Source organism: Aquarana catesbeiana, linkage group LG03, assembly GCF_042186555.1.
Source record: "Aquarana catesbeiana isolate 2022-GZ linkage group LG03, ASM4218655v1, whole genome shotgun sequence".
NCBI classification, from domain to species: Eukaryota; Metazoa; Chordata; class Amphibia; order Anura; family Ranidae; genus Aquarana; species Aquarana catesbeiana.
Window position 1 is genome coordinate 685,778,260 of NC_133326.1, and position 20,810 is coordinate 685,799,069.

The window sequence follows — 20,810 nt, forward strand, 5'->3', positions numbered from 1 at the left end:
CTTTTCTATCCTTCCATAGTGCTGTCTGGGGTCAGGATGGCTTTGGAAATTTGGGTGCTGGTGGCATTGGTTTGTGGGTCGGTATTTGGTGGTGCTCCGGTGAGGCAGCAGCGCCAGGCAGATTGGTGGCGGCATTACCAGAGACCCATCCCTGCTCAAGGCTCTCCTAGAGGGGCCAATAGAGAGAGTGTTGTTCGCCCTCTGGTGGGACTGGGCTCTCTCAGAGGTAGCACTCAGTATAGTAGAGGACCCAGTAATTTGTTTAGTGGGGCCCTTCCCCCACAGATAGTGCAGGGGCCCCCCAGTTCCCCCATCAGCATCCTATGTACAGAGGACACCATTGAGGTGATGGTTAACAGGGACTTCTATGAAAATGGTATGTTGGTACAACCCTCGGAGCTGAGCCTAGGAACCCAGTCCTGTGAGCCCAGGCAGAGTAATGACACCACCGTCCTCTTCTCCAACAACCTCCAGGACTGTGGCAACACTTTACAGGTGAGTGATGTTAGCTGCTGTTTGAGCCAGTTTATGGCTACCACTTATTTTATCTATTGATTTATTAAATTTTTTTTTTTTTTTTTTTTTTTTTTTTTTCCCCGATTTCTGCTACTAAAATGTGATGGGATCAATCATTATTGGTCTTGGTGCCCACATTCACTCACTGTCCTGTATTAATGGTGAAGTGGTGTTGTTCCCCTAGGACAGGACTATAGAACACCTTGCCCTCTCCTCCAGCCCATACCTAAACACAGGAGGTGTTCTGTAGTCTGTAGATAGTTGGGAGTCATATCCTTATTAAGAGTTAGCATGTGCAGCAAAGGAGGGGAATATGACTTCAGGCAGGAGGGGAAAAAAATGCAATACTAATCTACTTACTGGCTCACAACACCCTGCCTTAGTACTCCTCTCAACAGCCCTGATGCCAGCAATATCACAATGCCTTGTTGGGGTGCCAGCCCACTCCTCCAAACTGGGTACCGGTCTGGTGGAGTGGGCTTTCTGAGACTATTTGCATGCAGATCACTCTGGGTAACATCCACATGTGGTGATGAGCCACCGTGATTGTAACTGTGTAAATTCAATTAATGAAGAGGCCAGCCAAGGACGGTCACCTTGCCTACTGTCCTAGATTTACTGGGACAGTCCCTCATCTTGGCCATTTGTTCTGTAGATGCTGCATCCTGGGTGATGTCTGGGATCAAGGAATCAGCCTCTCTGAAGCTCCTTCTGCCTGGCAAAGCTGTGTGGATGGACAAAGCTCAGACTCTGCAGCATATTGTATGCCATGTTTACTGTCTCTACCACTGCCAGCATTGTAGGTGTGTACAGGCAGAGGTGTGCTGGGGCTATTGGTGCATCCAATGACCACCCCCCCATGCTGGGGATTACTCTTGACCCACTCCTCTTCAGCGCACCCCCAGGCCCGATAATGTCTAAAACAAAGCAAATGTGGGCTGGGGGGGCACATGCCACACTACAATGCTAAACACTGAAGGTATGCCCACTTTTTGGTCCATGCCCATACTCTCGATGGGTGGCTAATGTTGCACACCACGTTTTTGTTCTCCAGGCCTTCAATGTGTCCCTCCTAAATTTTTCAGCCAGGAAATGAGGCGGGCTCTCTGACTTACTGCAGCTTATAATGTGCAGTGAAATCAGAGAAGGCAATTTCAGAGGAACCTGTACAACTGCAAGACTGAGTGGCGGTTCACACTAGTGCGATGCGAGAACCCTGCAACTCCAGGAAGGGGCTGGTAAAGGATACATTTACTGGCTATTTTCCCTGCTCTCCATCCTGACAGATCCCCCAACAGCAGGGGGGGGGGGGAACCCAGCAGTGCTGTAGGGCAGACTAGGGAACGATACAGGAGCCCCAGGGCAGAAGGATGGGCAGTGGCGGCAGCAGCATGTGGAGGAGCCACTGCCCTCCTGCAGCTGCTGAATGTCTGCACAGGTGAAGAGGGCTCAGTGGCTGCATGAAGGGATCGGTTCCTCTACATGCCACTGCCCGCAGTCTATCCAGGCATACAGGGGAGCTACACGGGTCCCCTGGAGCAGGCCAGTTCGCGATGGCAACCCCTATACAAATGCCCCTGCATCAACCCATCTCTGATAAAGTGGGAGATGTTCAAGTTCTCAGCAAGCTGGAAACCATCTAACTGAGGTGTGTAGAGTACAAGAATTCTGCTAGGGGTAAAAATGTTTTTTGCACTTGTAGAAACTTCTTAACAAACTAAAGAAACTTTATATAATTTTTTTGCATAATCTAACTTCAACAGGTGACCATGGACTACTTGATCTACTCCAGCATCCTGACCTACAGTCCATTGGCTAAAGGGGTTATCATGCGTTCTAACCCAACTGTTGTTCCAATCAAATGTATTTATTCAAGGTAAGCCCATTCAATGGATAAGGATAGATGGATATAATTCTTCTGGTGACCTTTTGGAACGAGGTCTAGAAGGGCAATGGTATTTCTAGTGGTAAAGAATTTTGCATTCAAGGCACCTGGAAGTAAAACTAAATCCATGAAATATCCTATTTCTAAAACTGGTTTGGCTGCTGTGGGTTACTGCTGCCAAGCATGTGGGGAGGTGCAGCAGCAGTAAACCCTTGAATTTTAGACGCACTAACAGAACTGTGTTGTAATAAAGTTCAAACAAGCACAGCCTAACTGGGTGCACTCACAGAATGTTGTGGAGAACAGTGTAACAGCAGGATGCTCCAACAGCATCTGTCTCGAGGGATAGACCGCAGCCTGGCTGGTCTGTGCACAAACTGAGGTTTCCAGGAAGGATGGTGTCCATGTGCTGTCCCTACCCACACATGAAATATACATTAAGCACTGGAGTCGGGGTCTAAAATAGAATCTGCCTGACCCAAGATTTCCATCAGGAACACCTAGAAGATCAGCATCCAATCGGATAGCTTCCCCACTGACCCAGGAAACCATAGAGGAACCATGTTCATCTTGACTTCCCCTCCCTCTGCAATTGAGCGCCACCTGCAGTGGAGAACTTAGACTGCACCTGCCTACAAGCATGTAGTTTGACCTGACTTCTTACTTCGTAAACCCTCGTGTGGGTGTTTAAAAAAAAAAAGTCATACTTGCCTCCACTGTGCAGTTCGCTTTGCAGAGTGGCCCCGATCTACCTCTTCTGGGGTCCCTCAGCGGCACTGGTGGCTCCTCCCCCGCATTGAGTGTCCACATTGGAGAAGCGCTCTCCTTGGTGAACATCTGTGCGGGCCAAGTCCTGCATCTGTGTCCGTTCACACAGAATGCAGGTTTCGGCCCCATGTCATTGGATTTGATTGACAGCGGCAGGAGCCAATGGCTGTGCTGCAATCTATCCAATCAGGACACGAGATACCAGCTACAGATGGTGTGCTTGTTCCTGGACTGAGGATGACCGCGTCCAGGTAAGTAAAACGGGGGGGGGGGGGTTGGGTTGCAGCACCACAGAAGGTTTTTCACCTTTAAAGTGATACTATAGGTTCCTTATGTATCTAAATTGTTTAGCTTTTTTTTTTTTTTTTTTTCTCCTTGCGGGCGTGTTTCCGAGTTCAGCATCCATAGATGCTGAATGCAGGACCCCTGGCGGCTGTGTCATTGGATTTGATTGAGCCAATGGCTGCGCTGCTATCAGTCTATCCAATAAACAGCTCAGAACCCCTCGGCCAAGAGACGGAGCATCCCCGTCAAGGAGTTTGAGGGTTCAGGTAAGGTGTTACCTGAAGTTTGAGTGTTCAGGTAAGTAAAATGGGGGAGGGGCTGGGGGCCAGTCACTGCCAGGTTGTTGTGTGTTTTTTTTTTTTTTTTTTTTTTGTTTTTTTGTTTTTTTTTTCCCTTAATGCATAGGATGCATTAGGGGGGGGGGGAACTTACCTTTACAACCCCTTTAATGCATAGAATGCATTAAGGTGAAAAAAACACGAGGGTTTATAACCCCTTTAAGTAAATCCTATAACTAAAATGTGTCTTCTCAATCTACTGTACTTGAGGTTTCAAATCAAGATCTGACTGCTCAGACTTGGCTTTTTGCAGATATGGCAATGTGAGCAGTGAGGCCATCGTGCCAACCTGGTCTCCGTTCAGCACCACAGTATCCTCCCACGAAAAGCTGTTCTTTTCTCTGCAGCTGATGAATGGTAAGTGAAGAGTATTTCATAAAAGTGCACGATTTTTGATGATTTCTAATCCCCTTTTTTTTTTTTTTTTTTTTTGTTGGTCTACACAGAGGACTGGAGTCTCCCCAGGAGTTCTTCTGTCTTCCAGTTGGGCCAGAGCTTAAACGTTGAGGCCTCTGTAGACATTCAGAACCACATCGGCCTAATCTTGTTTGTTGACTCCTGTGTGGCCACCATATCGCTTGATCCCAACTCTACTCCTCGCTATGAACTCATTGCAGCCAATGGGTATGTTCTTCATTCAGGAGGGGCTGCTAACAAGGCTCCACCTTGAACTATAACAGAACAATGTTTTGTAGGTGCTTTGTGGATGCAATGAGGGATGATACATCTTCAGCCTTCAGGTCTCCAAGGATCCATCAAGACAAGCTGCAGTTCACCATTGAAGCTTTCCGCTTCTGGGAAGTAGAGGAGTCTATAGTAAGGACTTGGCTTTACCGTCTTAAAAGAAGAAATTTTATTTTTTTTTTTTTTTTTTTTCCTCAGGTAGTTCCTTGCTTAAAACAAATTCTTTTTCAGATTTATATTACTTGCAATTTGAGAGCAGTGTCTGCCTCCCAAGTCCCCAACTCTGTGAACAAAGCTTGCTCTTATAACAGAGGCAGCAACAGGTGAGAATCATGTTTGGTGTAGCACAACACCATTGCCTTGCATGCAATTGTCAAGCTGAGTTTTGCAGCTCCAAGATCAGATCTATGCTTTTATACCCTTCATCTTTCTGGTACACTTAATAGATTAAAGCAGTATTATTTTTCAATATAAAGGCTTTTTTCCTTATGTCTAACAATTCTTGGATGTGGTGGGCTTTTTCATCTGGTGATCTAGCTAAGTTTGTCCCAAAGGGTGCCATAGCAAAATTACACAACTCTATGCTGATCGATCATTATAGATTTCCACTAACTTCCTGTGCACAAAGGAGTGGGAGAGAACACATCTGGCCATCCTTCCAGTTCTCCTATGTTCTCTGTAAGTTTGCCATCAAAACTGAAAGCTATGCAAGCTGTCCACCTGCATCCTACCAACCAATGTCTTTGATTGCTAAGGGCAGGTCGGGCGGCTTGCAAAGCTTTTACACAGAACATGGCGAGAGCTGAGGATGCCGGATGTGATCTCTCTTGCTCCTTTGTACACAGAAGTTAACAGCAAAAATCTATAATCAGTCAGTACCAGGCTGTGTAATGTGGCTGCGGCACCCCTGGCCCCACACGGCCACCAATTGCATGTATGTTTGCTCCCACTAAACCGCATAGTACTATGAATTTTGGTGGAGCTCAATTTAAAAATGCCTGCACTTCTATGCCAAAAAAGCAGCCTAATAAAACACAAAAGCATTTGTGCTTTGACGCACCTTCTTGTGTCCATGAGCCCTCTAGTGTGTGCCCCAGGATTGTGCACAGTTCTAAAAGGTGCCTTGACTGAAAAGTTGAACACTGCTCTAGCCAGTGTATATGTCCTCCGTACTGATGGAGATGCTGTCAACCCTTAAAGCCTTCCAAGCAGCCCTCAAGTCTAGCCACTTAAAGACCAGGCCTCTTTTTCAGACTTCAACACCCTAGAGAATAAAATGGCAGTCATTGCAATACTTTTTGTCACACCGTATTTGCACAGCGGTCTTACAAGCGCACTTTTTTTTTTTTTTTTTTTTTTTCCCCCCCCCCCAAAAAATTCACTTTTTTGAATAAAAAAAGTAACATATATATATATATATATATATATATATATATATATATATTAGTGAAAGATGTTACGCCAAGTAAATTAATACCCAACATGTCACGCTTCAAAATTGCGCCCGCTTGTGGAATTTTAAAGTTTTACCCTTAAACGCTACAGGCTGCATGTTTTGAGTTGGAGGTCTAGTGCTAGAATTATTGCTCTAACGATCGTGGCTAATACCTCACATGTGTGGTTTGACCACCATTTTCATATGCAGGCACTACTCCCATATGCGTTTGCTTCCATGCGCGGGCTTGACGGGACGCTTTAAAAATTTTTATTTATTTTTACACTGTTTAAAAAAAAAAATTGTCATTTGAAAAAATAACAAAGTGCCTTTTTTGAGACGTATGTGCGGAAGTGATGTTTTGACGTTGCTTCCGCCCTGCTATGGTGTGGGGACCATCTTGGCCTCACTCGTCTCCATACCCAGGCACAGACGGGTCCCAATTTGCCTTCGCCGCTGCCGACCGTTCTGGAGAGCGGCGGGAAGGGTGGTGGCCCCTCTCCCGCTGCTGATATTGGTGATCTCGTGGCTAATCTGCCACAGAGACCACCATGATCATAAACAGGACTGCTGGCTCCAAAGATGGATATCTAGGTTGTGGCAGCAGCTGCTGCCGATACTGATGTGCCGACATATGTAACCGCTTGCCGTCCGGCTCCTGTACATAGAGTCAGAACCCCACTAGCGGAGAGGGTTCTTCCTCCCAGGAGGGCTCCTCTACTAACAGGGCAGTAGACTTGGACATCCTGAACCCCCTGAGATCTCTTCCCTCCTAGGACTCTGAGAAGGAAGAGGCTGAAGCTCCTGATCACAGCTTTTCTGACAAGTCCTTAGTGGACAGTTATGAGGACTCCAGATAGAGAGGTGTGTGTGTATATGTATACATTTTTCTGCCGATATGGATGGCCTCCTTAGGGCAGTGTATGTGTCAGAACAGATGCAGGAACCTGCAGACCAGGTGTCTGCCCATGACAGCATGTATAGAGGCTTGGTTAAGCCCCAGTCCAGGTTCTCCTGATTCACCAGGCCCTTAAGGATGTCAACCTGAGAGTGGAAGGAGCCTGAAAGAACTTTTGAAGTTTAAGATGTGGAAACGTAGGTGCCCCTTCAAAGAGGAAGAGCTTTTAAGACGCCTAGATTAGATGCTTCCCTGGCTCGGGTGTCCAAGCAATCCAACCTCTCATTTTGAGGATGCAGGGACCAGATGGATTGCCGAGACCCTCTAGCACAGGGCCTGGAATGCCATTGCAGTGGCTATGAGCCCTACCTTGGCTTCGGCTTGTGTCACGAGCAACACAGACACGTGGGTCGCAAACCTTTAAGTCCAAACTTGCTAAAAAACGGTTTAGGGATAAAAAGGTACCGTTGATGGGCATTGGGGGTTCAGCAAGGGCAAGCTGAAGGAAGATCTTCTCTTCCCCAGCCAGGAGTCTGCGGGCAAGGATACCAAGTGACGTAAGGTTAGGGGGAAGACTTTCTCACTTTATCTCTGTGGGAAAAGATTAGTCAGTCCCCCACATCCTTCAGATTGTAAGAGGGCTACAGATTGGAGTTTATCTCCAAGTTTTTTCCTTTTAACCCAGGGACCATCAGAAAGCAGTGGGTCTCTTACAGTGTCAGACCCCTGGCAGAGCAGGGGGTCATAGTGCCAGTCCCAGCCGGACAGTGTGGGCAGGGATTTTAGTCCCACATCTTCGTAGTCCCAAAGCCCTCGAAAGTACTGCCCCATAATAAAGGTTAACCACATGCCGACCAGCTGCCCTCATTATACTGTGGCAGTTCAGTGCAAACAGTCGTAGCTGTACGTCAGCCCCTTTAGGCAGGATAGCAGACATGCAAGTGCTGCACTGCAGGGGTGCCAATGCTTGTGACCGGCGGTCACAATGACCGATGGCCACGCGCAATTGCGGGCACAAGGCAGAACAGGAATGTGTGCACAAATCCCTGTTCTGAGAGGAGATGCAGATCGTGAGTTCCTAATAGCTAGGAACTGCGATCTGTCATCTCCTATGAACACTAGGGAACAGTTGACCCCTTGATGTCCCCCCTAGTGTTAACCCCTTCCCTGCCACTGACATTTATACAGTAATCGTGTGGGGTTTTTTTTTTTTTTTTTTTCCAAAATTGTTGCTTTTTTTTGGTTATTGCACAAAAATAAACCGCAGAGATCAAATGCCACCAAAAGAAAGCTCTTTGAGGGGGAGGGAAAGGATGTCAGTTATGTTTGGGTACAGCCTCACACGGCTGTGCAATTGTCAATTAAAGCGACGCAGCGCCTGGTCATTGAGCGGCCAAATCTTCTGGGGCTGAAGTGGTTAAATAACCTCCTGCAGTACAAGAGGTTCCACCATGGCAAGCATTTACTCTAGAAAGCACCTTTTATGAAGGATGTATTAACGGTAATAATGGACTTGAAGGATGCCTATCTTCGCACCCTAATCTTTCCAGAGCACCAGGCCTTTCTAAGGTTTGTGATCCCCCTCAGAGCAGGGAGTGCAGCACTGGCAGGTCTCTGCCCTACCCTTTGGACTGGCAGCCAGTCTGAGTGTTTACAAAGATCCTGGCAGAAGTGGTTGCATTCCTTAATTTCCAAGGGGTAACGCTGATCACCCCCTTGCTGGTTCCTGCCCAGACCAAGGTCTATCGAATTCCTGGTGGATTCAACAGCACAGAAGCTTGTTTTGCCACAAGGGAAGGTAGAGGGCCTTATTTGAGCAGCATCATCCCTTCTAGATTTAGAAGAGATCTCTTACAGAAGGGTCATGAGAGTTCTCGGGCTGATGACATCCTGTATCTTAGAGGTCCCATGGGCTCGGCTCCATTCCAGAACTCTCCAGCAATTCCTCCTATCATCTTACGATGAGAAAAGAGGAATGCTGGACAACAGGGTTCACATTCCAGCAGGGGTAAAGGAGTCTCTACAGTGGTGGCTCTATCCTTGGGTTGTGGCAGGGCCACCTTTGGGCCCAACTCCAACCCCTTAGAGTAATAACTGATGCAAGCACCTGAGGTTGGGGGGCCCACTTAGAGGAACTTCAAGCCCAGGGTGCCTGGAACCAGAGCCAGGAGCGATTCCTCGAATTTCTGGGAACTCTTGGTGGTCAGAATCCTTAAAGGATTTCGAGGAAAGGATCAGGGACCGGGAGGTCCAGATCCTTTCCGACAGTGCAACCACGGTAGCATTCCTGAATCAAGGAGGCACCAGGTCTTGTGCTCTTCACCTGGCTCTGGAACTCCTTGTGTGGGCAGAGCAGGGAATCACCTCTATTTTAGCAGTACATATAAAGTGGGGGCATACAATGTTGCAGCAGACTACCTCAGTCAGCAGCGAGATTGATCTCTTTGCCTGCCAAGGGAACAAGAGTGAAGAGATTCTCCTCGCACACAAGGATTCAGTGGGGGTAGACTCGCTGGCCCAAGTGTGGGACTTCTGCTTGGCATATGCCTTCCCCCCCCCCCCCCCCCCCCCTTAGTTCTGATCCTGAGGATACTGCAGAAGCTAAGTCTCTCAGAGGGCAGACTGATTCTGATCACCCCATAGTGGCCCAAGAAGACCTGGTTCCCTTTCCTGGGAAATTGGTCCATAGCTCCCCCTTAGCGTCTTCTGGACCAGCAGGACCTTCTCTTTAGGGCCCAGTCTGCTGCCCAAATCCTGGCTTCTTCAGGCTGATGGCTTGGCTCTTGAAAGGGAGAGCCTAAGAAAAAGGGTCTTCTGACAGAGTAATCAACACCCTTTTGAGTAGGAAGCTGGTTACCAGGCTTATTTAGGTAAAGGTCTGGGGAGTCTTCTTGCGATGGTGCCAGGCGAAGGGGACTTCCCAACGAGATCCCTGCCATCCTGGACTTTCTCCAGTATGGTGCTGATCAGGGGCTGGCGACCAAGATGCTTAAGTTTCAGGTTGCAGCCTTTGTCCAGGGGTGTGTGTGTGGTTTTTTTTTTTTTTTTTTTTTTTTTTTTTTTGACAGGCGCTTGGCTCTGGGCCCCCTGATGGAAAGGTTCCTGTCGGCCAGAGATGGATAGAGCAGGAACAGAGCAATGTATTGCTACATGGAGCACCCTGGTGTTCTAGAGAGCTCCCACCCTATATTAAGAGATCCACTAATAGGACCCACACTGCATAAATGCTCAGGGCTCTTTTCCAGGGATACTTTTCAGCAATAGAATCCCCATTATTCACAATCTTGGGAAACCCACAATTCACCCCAGGCTTATGCCTGGGAACTTTTGATGAAACAGGTGTCTCACTTTATGACATCAGGAGATTGGTCTACATACCAGGTGTTGACAGCTGGAAATGGCTGTTTCCAAATCGTCTTTCAGGACAGCACCCGAGAGATCATGGCTCCTCCTCCCACAGGAAACACCTCATCAATTAGGTCTTTAAATTGGAATCCTCCACGTTGCCTCATCAGTTTTTTGTGTTTCCTCCAGCTGGAGGAACACCTCTGGTGGGAGCCATGATCTCTCAGGTTATCCTGGGAGACACAGGTTCTCACCTGATAGGTCTTTTTAGGCTAGGAGAGTGAGCCTCCCACTTGCCTCTTATATGGATGGTCCCGTGGGCTCCCTCTCCCTCTTCCGTGCTCGGGGAGAGCCTGTACGTCCGGGGGTGCTGTCTAAAAATTTTTTTTTGGCCTGCAGGTGGCCGTCCTCTGTTCCCTTTTACAGAGGGAACGAGCGGTGGCGGCCGCCATGTTGCTGGTGGCAGAAGAGCGCTTCAGCCACGTTCAGGCAGCACTTCCGGGTCGGCGCGTGCGTCATTTCCGGCGCAGTGGGAGAGGGCAGGGTCACCTGGCGCCTTATTTCCGGTTCCAGGTCAGCGCAGCGGCGTTTTCGAATCTGGAACCGGTCGTTCTACCACGCACCGCAGACAGCTATGGATAGCGATGCAGCGGAGAAGGGGGCAAGCCAAGGCGCCAGCAAGGCTAAGGTAAGGGACTGTGTCCTCTATTACCCTGGGCCGTTTTCTCCTGTGGGGGGGTTACTCACCCTTTCCCCCCCTTCCCCCCCCCCCCCTCTCAGAAGGTATGTTGCAGTGGCTAGATTTAGATATCTGCCCTACAACAGGGGATTAGGTGGTGGTGGCTTGCTGGGCACATGGAAATGAGGTTTCTTCCTTAGTGCACCTGGGTGTATTATTTGCGCTGTATTACAGCCTTTTAAGCGTGGTTGCTTGTCTCTTTTCTGTTTGTCCAGGCCAAAGGTTCTGCCCAACCAGTCAAGAAAAGGTGCCCTGTTTGCAAAGAAAAATTAGGCGATGCTTGGACCAAAACGCTTTGTGCAGAGTGCATTACAAATTTGGTCAAAGAGGAGACTCCATCCGTTTGTGGCGACTTAGTGTCAACAATAAAGGATGAGCTCCGGGCCACCTTTCAAGCTTTTAGGTCAAACCTAAGAGGAGCCAGGTCCCTCTAGGGATCCTCTGGTTCCGCAGCCATCTTCAGAACCCCAGAGCGGTTCTCAAATAATTTTTGGGGGTCCAATATCCCAGGACGCTTCTCAAGGGTCCGTTTCCCTCGCTCCAGATGATACAGATTCTGAGGAGGAGGAAAATGAATCAGATACCACTTCTAAATACAAATTGTCACTAGAAGAGGTGGGAGGACTCCTGAAGGTAATCCATGCCACTTTGGGGATAGAAGAGGAAAAGAAGGAACTCTCCCTGCATGACCGCATGTATGCTGGTTTAGGAGATTCAAAAGGTCGTTCTTTTCCAGTCCATTCAGTTATCACTGATATGATTAAAAAAGTGGCTGGAACCTGAGAAAAAGCCTTTCTTTTCCCGGGCTCACAAGAAAAGATTTCCATTTGAAGAAAATCCAGATTCTATATGGAATAAGGTTCCAAAATTGGACTCTGCCTTTTCCCAGGTCTCTAAGTCTACGGACCTAGCCTTTGAGGATATGGGCACTCTGAAGGAGCCCATGGACAAAAGGATGGACCTGCTTCTTAAAAGAACCTGGCAATCAGTAATGCACAATCTGAAACCAGCAATGGCAACAACCTGTGTTGCAAGGAACTTAGATCACTGGGTTAACCAGTTGAAAGCCCATGTCATAGCAGATTCCTCAAAACAGGAGATTCTAGACTCTTTTTCAACCCTGTCGGCAGCAATATCATATATTGCAGATGCGTCTGCGGAATCTATCCGCATGTCAGCAGCTTTGACAAATTCTGCCAGAAGGGCCTTATGGCTGAAGACGTGGCCAGGAGATGCTGCATCTAAAAATAGATTGTGTGGTATTCCGTTTGCGGGTGATCTGCTATTTGGTTCAGAGCTGGAGTCCATTCTTGACCGAACGGCAGATAAGAAAAAGTCGTTTCCAGTTAGGAAGAAACAGGTGCAAACCCGTAAGCGTTTCTTTCGGCCCCAAAAAGGTCAGCAGGAAGGGAAAATGCAGGGCAAGAGGAAGTCATGGTCTTCTCAGAAGCCCAAAGGTAGGGGTGGAGTGCTCTTCAATCCTCCTGCGGCCTCCGCAAAACCACAATGACTTTGTCAAGGTCGGGGGAAGACTACAGGAGTTTCTTCCTCAGTGGAGAGCCATTTCCTCAAATCAATTCGTTGTAAAGATGCTCTCCCAGGGGTATGTGATAGAATTCACGGAAGAACCTCCAAGAAGATTTCTGGTGACAAACGTCCCAAGGGACGCAGTCAAGGCTCTCGCCATGAAGTCCTTAATTCAGGAACTGAAAAATCAGAGAGTCATTGTTCCGGTCCCAGCGGGGGAGTTCTTCCAGGGGTTCTACTCACATGTCTTTCTGGTTCAGAAACCTTCAGGAAAGTTCCGTCTTATCCTGAATCTCAAAATGCTGAACAAATCGGTAGAATACAGAAGGTTTCGGATGGATTCAATATTTTCAGTAAGAAACCTCCTGTACCAAGGGTGCTATATGGCATCAATAGATTTACAAGATGCCTACCTCCACATTCCTATTGCCGCCAGGTCGCAGAAATATCTGAGGTTAGCACTGAAAGAAGGGAAGAAGGTGGTACATCTGCAATTCAGAGCACTCCCGTTTGGTCTGTCATCATCCCCAAGGGTCTTCACGAAAATAATGGCCGAAGCTCTGGCGCCTCTGCGTCTAGAGGGGATCTCAGTTATTCCTTATCTGGATGACCTGCTGTTTTTTGCCCAGACCAGAGAAGGTCTTCAAGAAAACTTGCTCAGAGCCCGTGTTCATCTAGAATCCATGGGGTGGATTTTAAACCTTCAAATATCAAATCGGATTCCCTCACAGGAAGTGTTATTCCTGGGTTTCCGTATCAACTCTTTAGAACAAAAAATTTTTCTTCCAGAGGAAAAACAGAAAAAGTTGATTCAAGTAGTGTCATTGCTACAGTCCAATCAAGTTCTGTCCATCAGGAAGGTTATGTCAGCATTGGGAACCCTGACCTCTTCCATTCCGGCCATCCAGTGGGCAAAGCTCCATTTCAGACCTCTGCAAAGTTTCCTGTTAAAAACCTGGAATCACCAGCAGGATTCACTAGATTTATTAGTGAAGATCCCTACTTCAGTAAAAAGAAGTCTGTGGTGGTGGAAGAACCAGACAAGGTACTCAGAGGGGCTGTTATGGTCCTTCCCAACTCAGGTGAGGTTGACAACAGATGCCAGTTCCTGGGGTTGGGGGGCTCATATGAGCGGCCGGTGGGCCCAGGGCTCGTGGGACACAAGAGATGCCCTGAGGTCCTCAAATTGGAGGGAACTAAAAGCTATAGAAATGGCCTTACTGACCTTTGCGAAAGAAGTCCAGGGGCAACATACTCAGATCCTGTCAGACAACGCCACGGCGGTGGCTTACATAAACAGACAAGGGGGAACCAGAAGCAAGGTTCTGCAGAGTTTGGCAAAAGGCATTCTGAGTTGGGCAGAGCTCCATACTCTATCCTTATCCGCGGTCCATTTAAAAGGGACCCTAAACAGAGTGGTGGATTTCCTAAGCAGGAACCAGATTTTAGAAGCAGAGTGGCAATTGAATCCAGAAGTCTTCCAGTTAATAGTGCAGAAATGGGGGCGCCCAAGAGTGGATCTCTTTGCCACCCAGGAAAACTCGCAAATGCCTCGCTTCTTCTCCCTGGACAGGAACGAGACATCACTGGGAGTGGATGCTCTGGCACAAGATTGGAAGTTTCACCTCTGTTACGCATTCCCCCCGTTTCAGCTTATCCCTCGGGTCATAGCGAAAATCAGGAAGGAGGAGACAACAGTGATTCTCATCACTCCTTTCTGGCCAAAAAGGCCTTGGTTTTCATCCCTTCTCCAGATGCAACAAGAACCTTACTGGCACCTTCCGTTAAGAAAAGACCTTCTGTTACAAGGTCCTCTATTTCACCAGGAAGTAGCAAAACTAAAGCTCACGGCCTGGCTACTGAGGAGCAGCTCTTGAAGAGGAAAGGTTTCTCGGATAGGTTGGTAGCTACCCTTCTGTCTAGTAGAAAGAAGGTTACAAGAGCAATCTATTCCAAAGTCTGGAAAATCTTCAACTCCTGGTGCACAGCATCTGACAGATCCCCAAAACAAATTTCTTCTGTGCTTGAGTTTCTGCAAGAAGGGGCGGACAAGGGCTTAGCGGTCAGCACCCTCAAAGTTCAGGTTGCTGCGCTGGGGGTATTCCTGGAAAAATCCATTTCATCAGAACCCCTAGTAATAATATTCTTCAAAGCTCTTACCAGGTCTAGACCAGTGGTAATCAAAAGCTGTCCAGCATGGGACTTATCGGTTGTTCTACAGGTCCTGACCAAGGAACCTTTTGAACCCATTAATTTAGCCTCCCTGAAATTTATTACTTTGAAAACAGTGTTTTTAGTGGCGGTTACAACAGCTCGAAGAGTCGGTGAGCTGCAAGCCTTATCAATCAGGGAGCCTTTCTTTTCCATTTTTTCAGACCGAATTGTTCTGAAGACGGATCCTAATTTTTTGCCGAAGGTCGCTTCGATCCAGAATCGAACTCAGGAAATAATACTTCCTACCTTTTGTTCTAATCCATCGGGTAAGAAGGAAGAAGAATTCCATACCCTGGATGTTAAAAGAGCAGTCTTGAGTTACTTGGAAAACACTAAAGACTTTAGATGTTCAGATGCTCTGTTTGTTTTATTTTCCGGTAATAAAAAAGAAGACAAGCTTCTAGAGCAACCATTGCCAGATGGTTAAGAATGGCTATCTCAGAAGCCTATTCCCTTACAGGTCTGGAGAGTCCATTAAATGTCCGGGCTCATTCTACAAGAGCTTCCGCGGTGAGTTGGGCAGAAAAAGCTGGCGCCACCCCCGAACAAATCTGTAAGGCAGCTACTTGGACAAGTCTGACAACCTTTGCCCGTCATTATAGGTTAGATCTCATGACGGCTGGGGACCAGGCTTTTGGAAGGAAAGTCTTACAGGCTGTTGTCCCACCCTAAATGGAGTAAGTCTCGATTATCCTCTCGGGTGCTGTCCTGAAAGACGATTTGGAAAATTGCAAGTTAGACTTACCGGTAACTTGTTTTCCAATAGGCTTTCAGGACAGCAGTAACCCGCCCTTTGTTTATGCTAATGCTGTAATACTATGATATAACTGTCACTTATGTGTTGCAGCTGGGGCTGGAGTTCTCTACAAACAACTGATGAGGCAACGTGGAGGATTCCAATTTAAAGACCTAATTGATGAGGTGTTTCCTGTGGGAGGAGGAGCCATGATCTCTCGGGTGCTCTCCTGAAAGCCTATTGGAAAACAAGTTACCGGTAAGTCTAACTTGCAATTTTCCAACTGTATTTTTGGTGAGCTGCTCAGCTTTGACATTTTTCTATACTATTTAACCACTTCTGGACTGGCTCCCGCCAATATACGCTGGCACTTTTGAAGAGGGATATCTTTGTTATGGTGGCAGCTAGCTGCCATAACCCCGGTATCCTCTTCAGTGAGTGGTCTGGTTTCCGATAGTGGTCTCTGCAGCCATTTCACCGCGAGATCGGTTTTATCTGCGGATAGAGAAGGGACGGGGGGGTGCCCTTCGCCACTTACTGGAGGTAACGGTGGAGGTGATCAGATCCTCTTCCTGGCTTGGAATGGAGATGAGTGGGGGGAAGATGGCCCCCACCTGTCTCCATATCATTGCAGGGTGGAAGTGGCATCAAAATGTAACTTCCACCCATAGCTCTTAATCTTCTCCCCCCCCCCCCCCTTACAAGGGATGTCTACATCCCTTGTAATGGGAATAAAAGTGTGTGTGGTGTGGTTTTTTTTGTGTTTTTTTTTTTTTTTGTTTAAATGTGCAGAAGCGAACGCATACGTGAGCAGAGGCAAACTGCACATGTGAGGTATCACTGCAATTGGTAGAGAGAGCAATAATTCTAGTCCTAGACCTCTAATGCAACCTGTAGAATTTTTTTAAGGGTAAAAGTTTGTCACCATTCCACAAGCGGGTGCAATTTTGAAGTGTAAATTGTGTATCAATTTACTCAGCGTAACATTGTCTTTCACAATATAAAAAAAAATTGGGCTAACTTTTTTGAATAGTGGTATTTCCAAAAGTGCACTTGTAAGACTGCTGTGCAAATAGTGTGACAGAGGCTCTGTCCTTTAAGTACTATGTATGAACTACGATCTGTCTCCTTGTCAGTCCCACTCCAGCCCCCCCCAGTTAGAACACACACTAGGGAACACATTTAACCCCTTGATCGCCCCCTAGTGTTAACCCCTTTCCTGCCAGTGACATTTATACAGTAATCAGATATTTTTAATAGCACTGATCGCTGTATCATGGTTACTGGTCCCAAAAAATGTGTCTGCTGCAATATCGCAGTCCTGATAAAAATCGCTGATCACCGCCATTACTAGTAAAAAATAAAAATGCCATAAATCTATCCCCCATTTTGCAAACGCTATAACTTTTGCACAAACCAATATACACTTATTGTGTTTGGGGTTTGTTTTTTTTTTTTTACAAAAAAAAAAATGTAGAATACATATCAGCCTAAACTTGTTTTGTTAAATGCCACCAATAGAGAGCTCTATTTGTGGGGGGAATAAAGACGCCAATTTTGTTTAGTCGCACAACCACACAATTGTCAGTGACACAGTATCACAAAAAATGGCCTGTCATTGAACAGCCAAATCTTCTGGGGCTGAAGTGGTCAATTCCTTTTGTCAACTGATATTATGGAATGTTTCCAAACTAAAATTTTAAATTGTAAAGATGTCTGCCTGGCAACTTCAAACTGTAGGCTTTTTGCAGCTGAGTCTACCAAGATGGCCTTGACACAACGTCACTTCTGTTACAATGTTTGACGGGTCATCTAATCTGACGGAACAGAGGCACCAATGCAGGAGGTTGCTGGCCAGATCACCAGGTGAAAACTCGGGCTGGAGTGGGAGAGAGGAGCCTAAACTAGTGCAGCCACCACATCTAATGACTGGGATGTAAATATTGCATATTTTTTGGGGTATAATGCATGAACACCTGAAATGGTATGTATGTACTATTATCCCTCCATGCTTGCAAGCAGAAGCGAATGCATACGTAAATGGTGGTCACACCACACGTGAGGCTTCAAGTAAGAGCAATAATTCTAGCACTGGACCTCTAACTCTAAACAGGTGACTGTTTTTAAAAAAAGAAGAGAAAAATTTTAAGTGTCACATGTGAAGTATCGTAGTTTGCCATCAGTGTTACGTTGGTTGTATATGGGAGGTGTTTTTTTTTTTGTAGTAAGTTGCATTTGAAAAACCGCTGTGCAAATACCATGTGACAAACTGCAATCTCCATTTTTATTCTCTAGGGTCTCTACTAAGTATGTTTTACAAGTAAAAAAGCTTTTGATAAGTTACTTGGCACCCCCAAAGTGCCAGAATAAGGCCTGGTCACTCCAGCCAGAAGCTTTACTTTTGGATGTTGGCAAAGGGCTATAACTTTTGCAAAACTTATCAATGGGTCCCGCCTTGCCAGTTTAGTTTCTAGGAGACCCAATATAAAGGTTTATAAAATGGAGAGTCCACACCATGATTGCCTTCTAATGGTATACTGAATCTAAGGAAGTGGAGTCCTTTACAGAGGTTCCAACATTTCTTGATGGCGGTGGCACTCTAAGTTAGAAAAAGTCCAGTATAGTTCATAGAGGTTGGTATGAGCTAAGATGCCCATTCAAAGTAAGTGATGTCCCATTTTCTATGCCAAGGGGAACTCCCTACATGTTGACTGTTCGGTCCATCAACCGACCCAGGTGAATTACTTCTAATGCTATACAAGACCACCTTCCCAGGGTGCCACTTTACTGGTAATGGCAGGCTTGCACTAAAACTCCTGAGCCTCCCCTGACTTGCAGCTATGGGGACCTTATAGTGGTTTAAAATGGAGCCTTGCATATGGTCTACCCAGCAGAGCCTCCTGCATATGCCAGAAAAACTTGTGACCCATCTGTTCTGTTTAGGGCTGGTGCTAGGCCACACGACTCCTGCACATGGACTGTTCCGATATGAGCTTTTGTTCAGGGTTTTTACCCCAGTATTGCCTAATACCTAATGTGTAGGCTTTTTCTCTGCAGCTGGTCCCCAGTGGAAGGGTCTAGTGACATTTGTCAGTGCTGTGTCACCGGGGACTGTGGACAACCCTTGCCTCGGGGCAGCAGTTTAGGAAATCTTGGCAGACCCAGGGGAGATGGAAGACCCAGAATAGTTGGAAGACCAAGAGACCGTCAGAAGAGACATGTTGGTAAGCTCTTAAAGCCTAAAGTCTGTCAGAAGTAAAAAAAAAAAACACATTTTGGTACAAGGTGCCTTAATTGGTTTGTCACTTGTGCTACCATCTCCTCTATCAGCCTAAATCTTGTATCAACTTCCTTGCCCCAACTGTAGTCTTCAATACAGCAGGGGTTATTTGATCAGACAAGCTACCAACAAGAGTTCCTGCCCTTTCCATCCAGCTCCTCCATTCATAAACTCCATCATTTCTATGAAACCGGATCTAAGAATGGATGATGACTGAAAGTTCTGCCCCCTCAGTTTATGAATGAAGCCGGATCCATGAACAATCTTTCAGCATCTAGGAAACTGAGCTGGGTGGGTATTTAGGGTTGTACTGATACTAAGCATTTGCATGAGTATCGGCTGAAAAGGGGGGGCACACGTCAAGAGGGGGGGGGGGCCCTTGTCCTTAACACGACTCTTTCGGCTGTCAAAGTGTCGGTATCAGGGTTGCCAACCTCCCGCAGCATTTTTTTTACTGGCAAAACATGGAAAATTTACTGGCACAGCACTTTTTTTTTTTTTTTTTTTTTTTCCCCTCAACCTGAAATTATAGAACTCCTAGTGAAAACTGACACTGAATATTTGAACAGTATAAACATGATGTGGAAACACTAACGATACCTATAACAAAGTTTGCTTGATTTACACTTAAAGTCAACACGGCATGAAATTATCAGCCCCTGATGTTTACTGGTAGTGGCTAAAATCAGATTTTTACAAACTGTCGGTAAATTTACTTGTGGTTGGCAACCTTAGTCAGTACTTGTGTTTTAAAATAAAAAAAAAGTTGGGCATACTGAGCTGTTAAAGGCACTCCATTGACCTTATGGTACTGACAACAGCAGGTGGGAGGGTTGATGGCTGAAATATCTAATAGAGGTGACAGCAGCACAATGGACACCTCCTAATTCTTGAATTGTTTCACTGCCTGTTCCTTCAACCCTTGCTCTCTTCCAGATGGCCACTTGGTGATGCTCTTAAATTTTCATTGAGTTAAAGCCTGCAACTTCCTTATGGCATGCAGTAATTCTTTTCACTAACCCTCCAACTGGGTTGATTTACTAAAGGGCATTTGCTCCAGAGCCTGGGGGGATGCTCTGACAACTTCCAATCAAGTTTAAGTAAAATGCACTTGGGTTTTTTCCTGCATGTGATTGGGTAGTCTTTGCAAAGTGGAGCTTCAGAGTTGGCACATTTTACGGAGCTCTGAAGCAAATGCCCTTGCAGACTGCAACTGTGGTAGTGTCCATTTGCCTTCAGTAAATCCACTCCAATGTGTCCCTTAGTGCTATTAAGGCTAGTTGGATGAACTATCATATGCAATGGGGGGGGGGTTGTGGGGGTTGGGTTTTTGTAGGTGTACAAGGCTTCGAAGCTTAATTCTAACATGTTTGACAGTAGCTGGCCAGCAATAGTCTCTGAATCTGGCATGTAATTTTGCAGGCCTAACAAATGAGCACCCCAAAATATTGTGACTTTTTTAGAAGAAATCAATATTGTCCCATATTTGTTTGCCAGGTTCATTGCACTTCAAAATGGCAACAGGATGTCATTTGGGCTATAGTCATGGGTTTTAATATCTTGAGTGAGTCCCAGATGGGTGAAAAACATTGACTTATTCCCCACAGTTTCTTGTTGGCCTGGAATTAATCTTTTGAATGACTTGCGTAAATTTTTATTTTTAACTTGAATCAAATCTCTCTGTAGGTCATCATTCAGAGAAACATGGCCAGGCTATTCTTGGTCCACTCCTGGTGATCAGCTCAGAGGATCATCAAGCCCCCAGAACAGGGCTCAGTCGTGTTTCCAGGACTGCTTCAGGGTCCCAGCCCTTGGAGAAGTGGGTGTTGGTTGCGGTGGCTTCTATCAGTCTGGTGGCTGTTCCTGCTGGTGTCGCTTGGATTGTAAAACTGCTGAACAAATGTTCTTTCAAAGCTGTAGAGAAATAAAGAGTTTAAATTTGACTTGTGTGTCCTAAATCTATATAGAGCAATAGCAGTTGGCTTACCAGATTTAGGTGGCTTCTGACATCTAGGTGCCATCAGTGTGCATACAATAATGCTTGGGACTTTAAGAGTATCTGAAAACCAAGAACAAGCATACAAATCCATGGATGTGGTGGTTGTATTGGCGTGGGTTTTTTCTGATCCTGCCAGTAACATGCTTTTGCCCCAGGGTGAC

The 20,810-nt window shown here is 46.4% G+C and overlaps 1 protein-coding gene across 1 annotated transcript; it reads left to right on the top strand.

The window, feature by feature from the left end:
• The first annotated feature begins 348 nt into the window (after positions 1-348).
• Positions 349-20,590, top strand: LOC141134142 (zona pellucida sperm-binding protein 3-like). The gene is made up of 8 exons (XM_073623727.1): positions 349-495; positions 2,280-2,392; positions 4,046-4,149; positions 4,239-4,416; positions 4,488-4,608; positions 4,708-4,799; positions 18,428-18,594; positions 20,337-20,590. Exons 1-8 carry the CDS (start codon positions 349-351, stop codon positions 20,576-20,578), a joined length of 1,164 nt encoding a protein of 387 aa, XP_073479828.1. The 3' UTR covers positions 20,579-20,590.
• Positions 20,591-20,810: the final 220 nt, after the last annotated feature.

Excerpts from the sequence above, each read along its gene's own strand:
- LOC141134142 (XM_073623727.1), top strand. The coding sequence starts at position 349 with ATGGTTAACAGGGACTTCTATGAAAATGGTATGTTGGTACAACCCTCG. Across the intron at positions 4,609-4,707 it reads GGGAAGTAGAGGAGTCTATA|ATTTATATTACTTGCAATTT; the intron begins GTAAGGACTTGG and ends ATTCTTTTTCAG. Across the intron at positions 4,800-18,427 it reads TATAACAGAGGCAGCAACAG|CTGGTCCCCAGTGGAAGGGT; the intron begins GTGAGAATCATG and ends TTTTCTCTGCAG.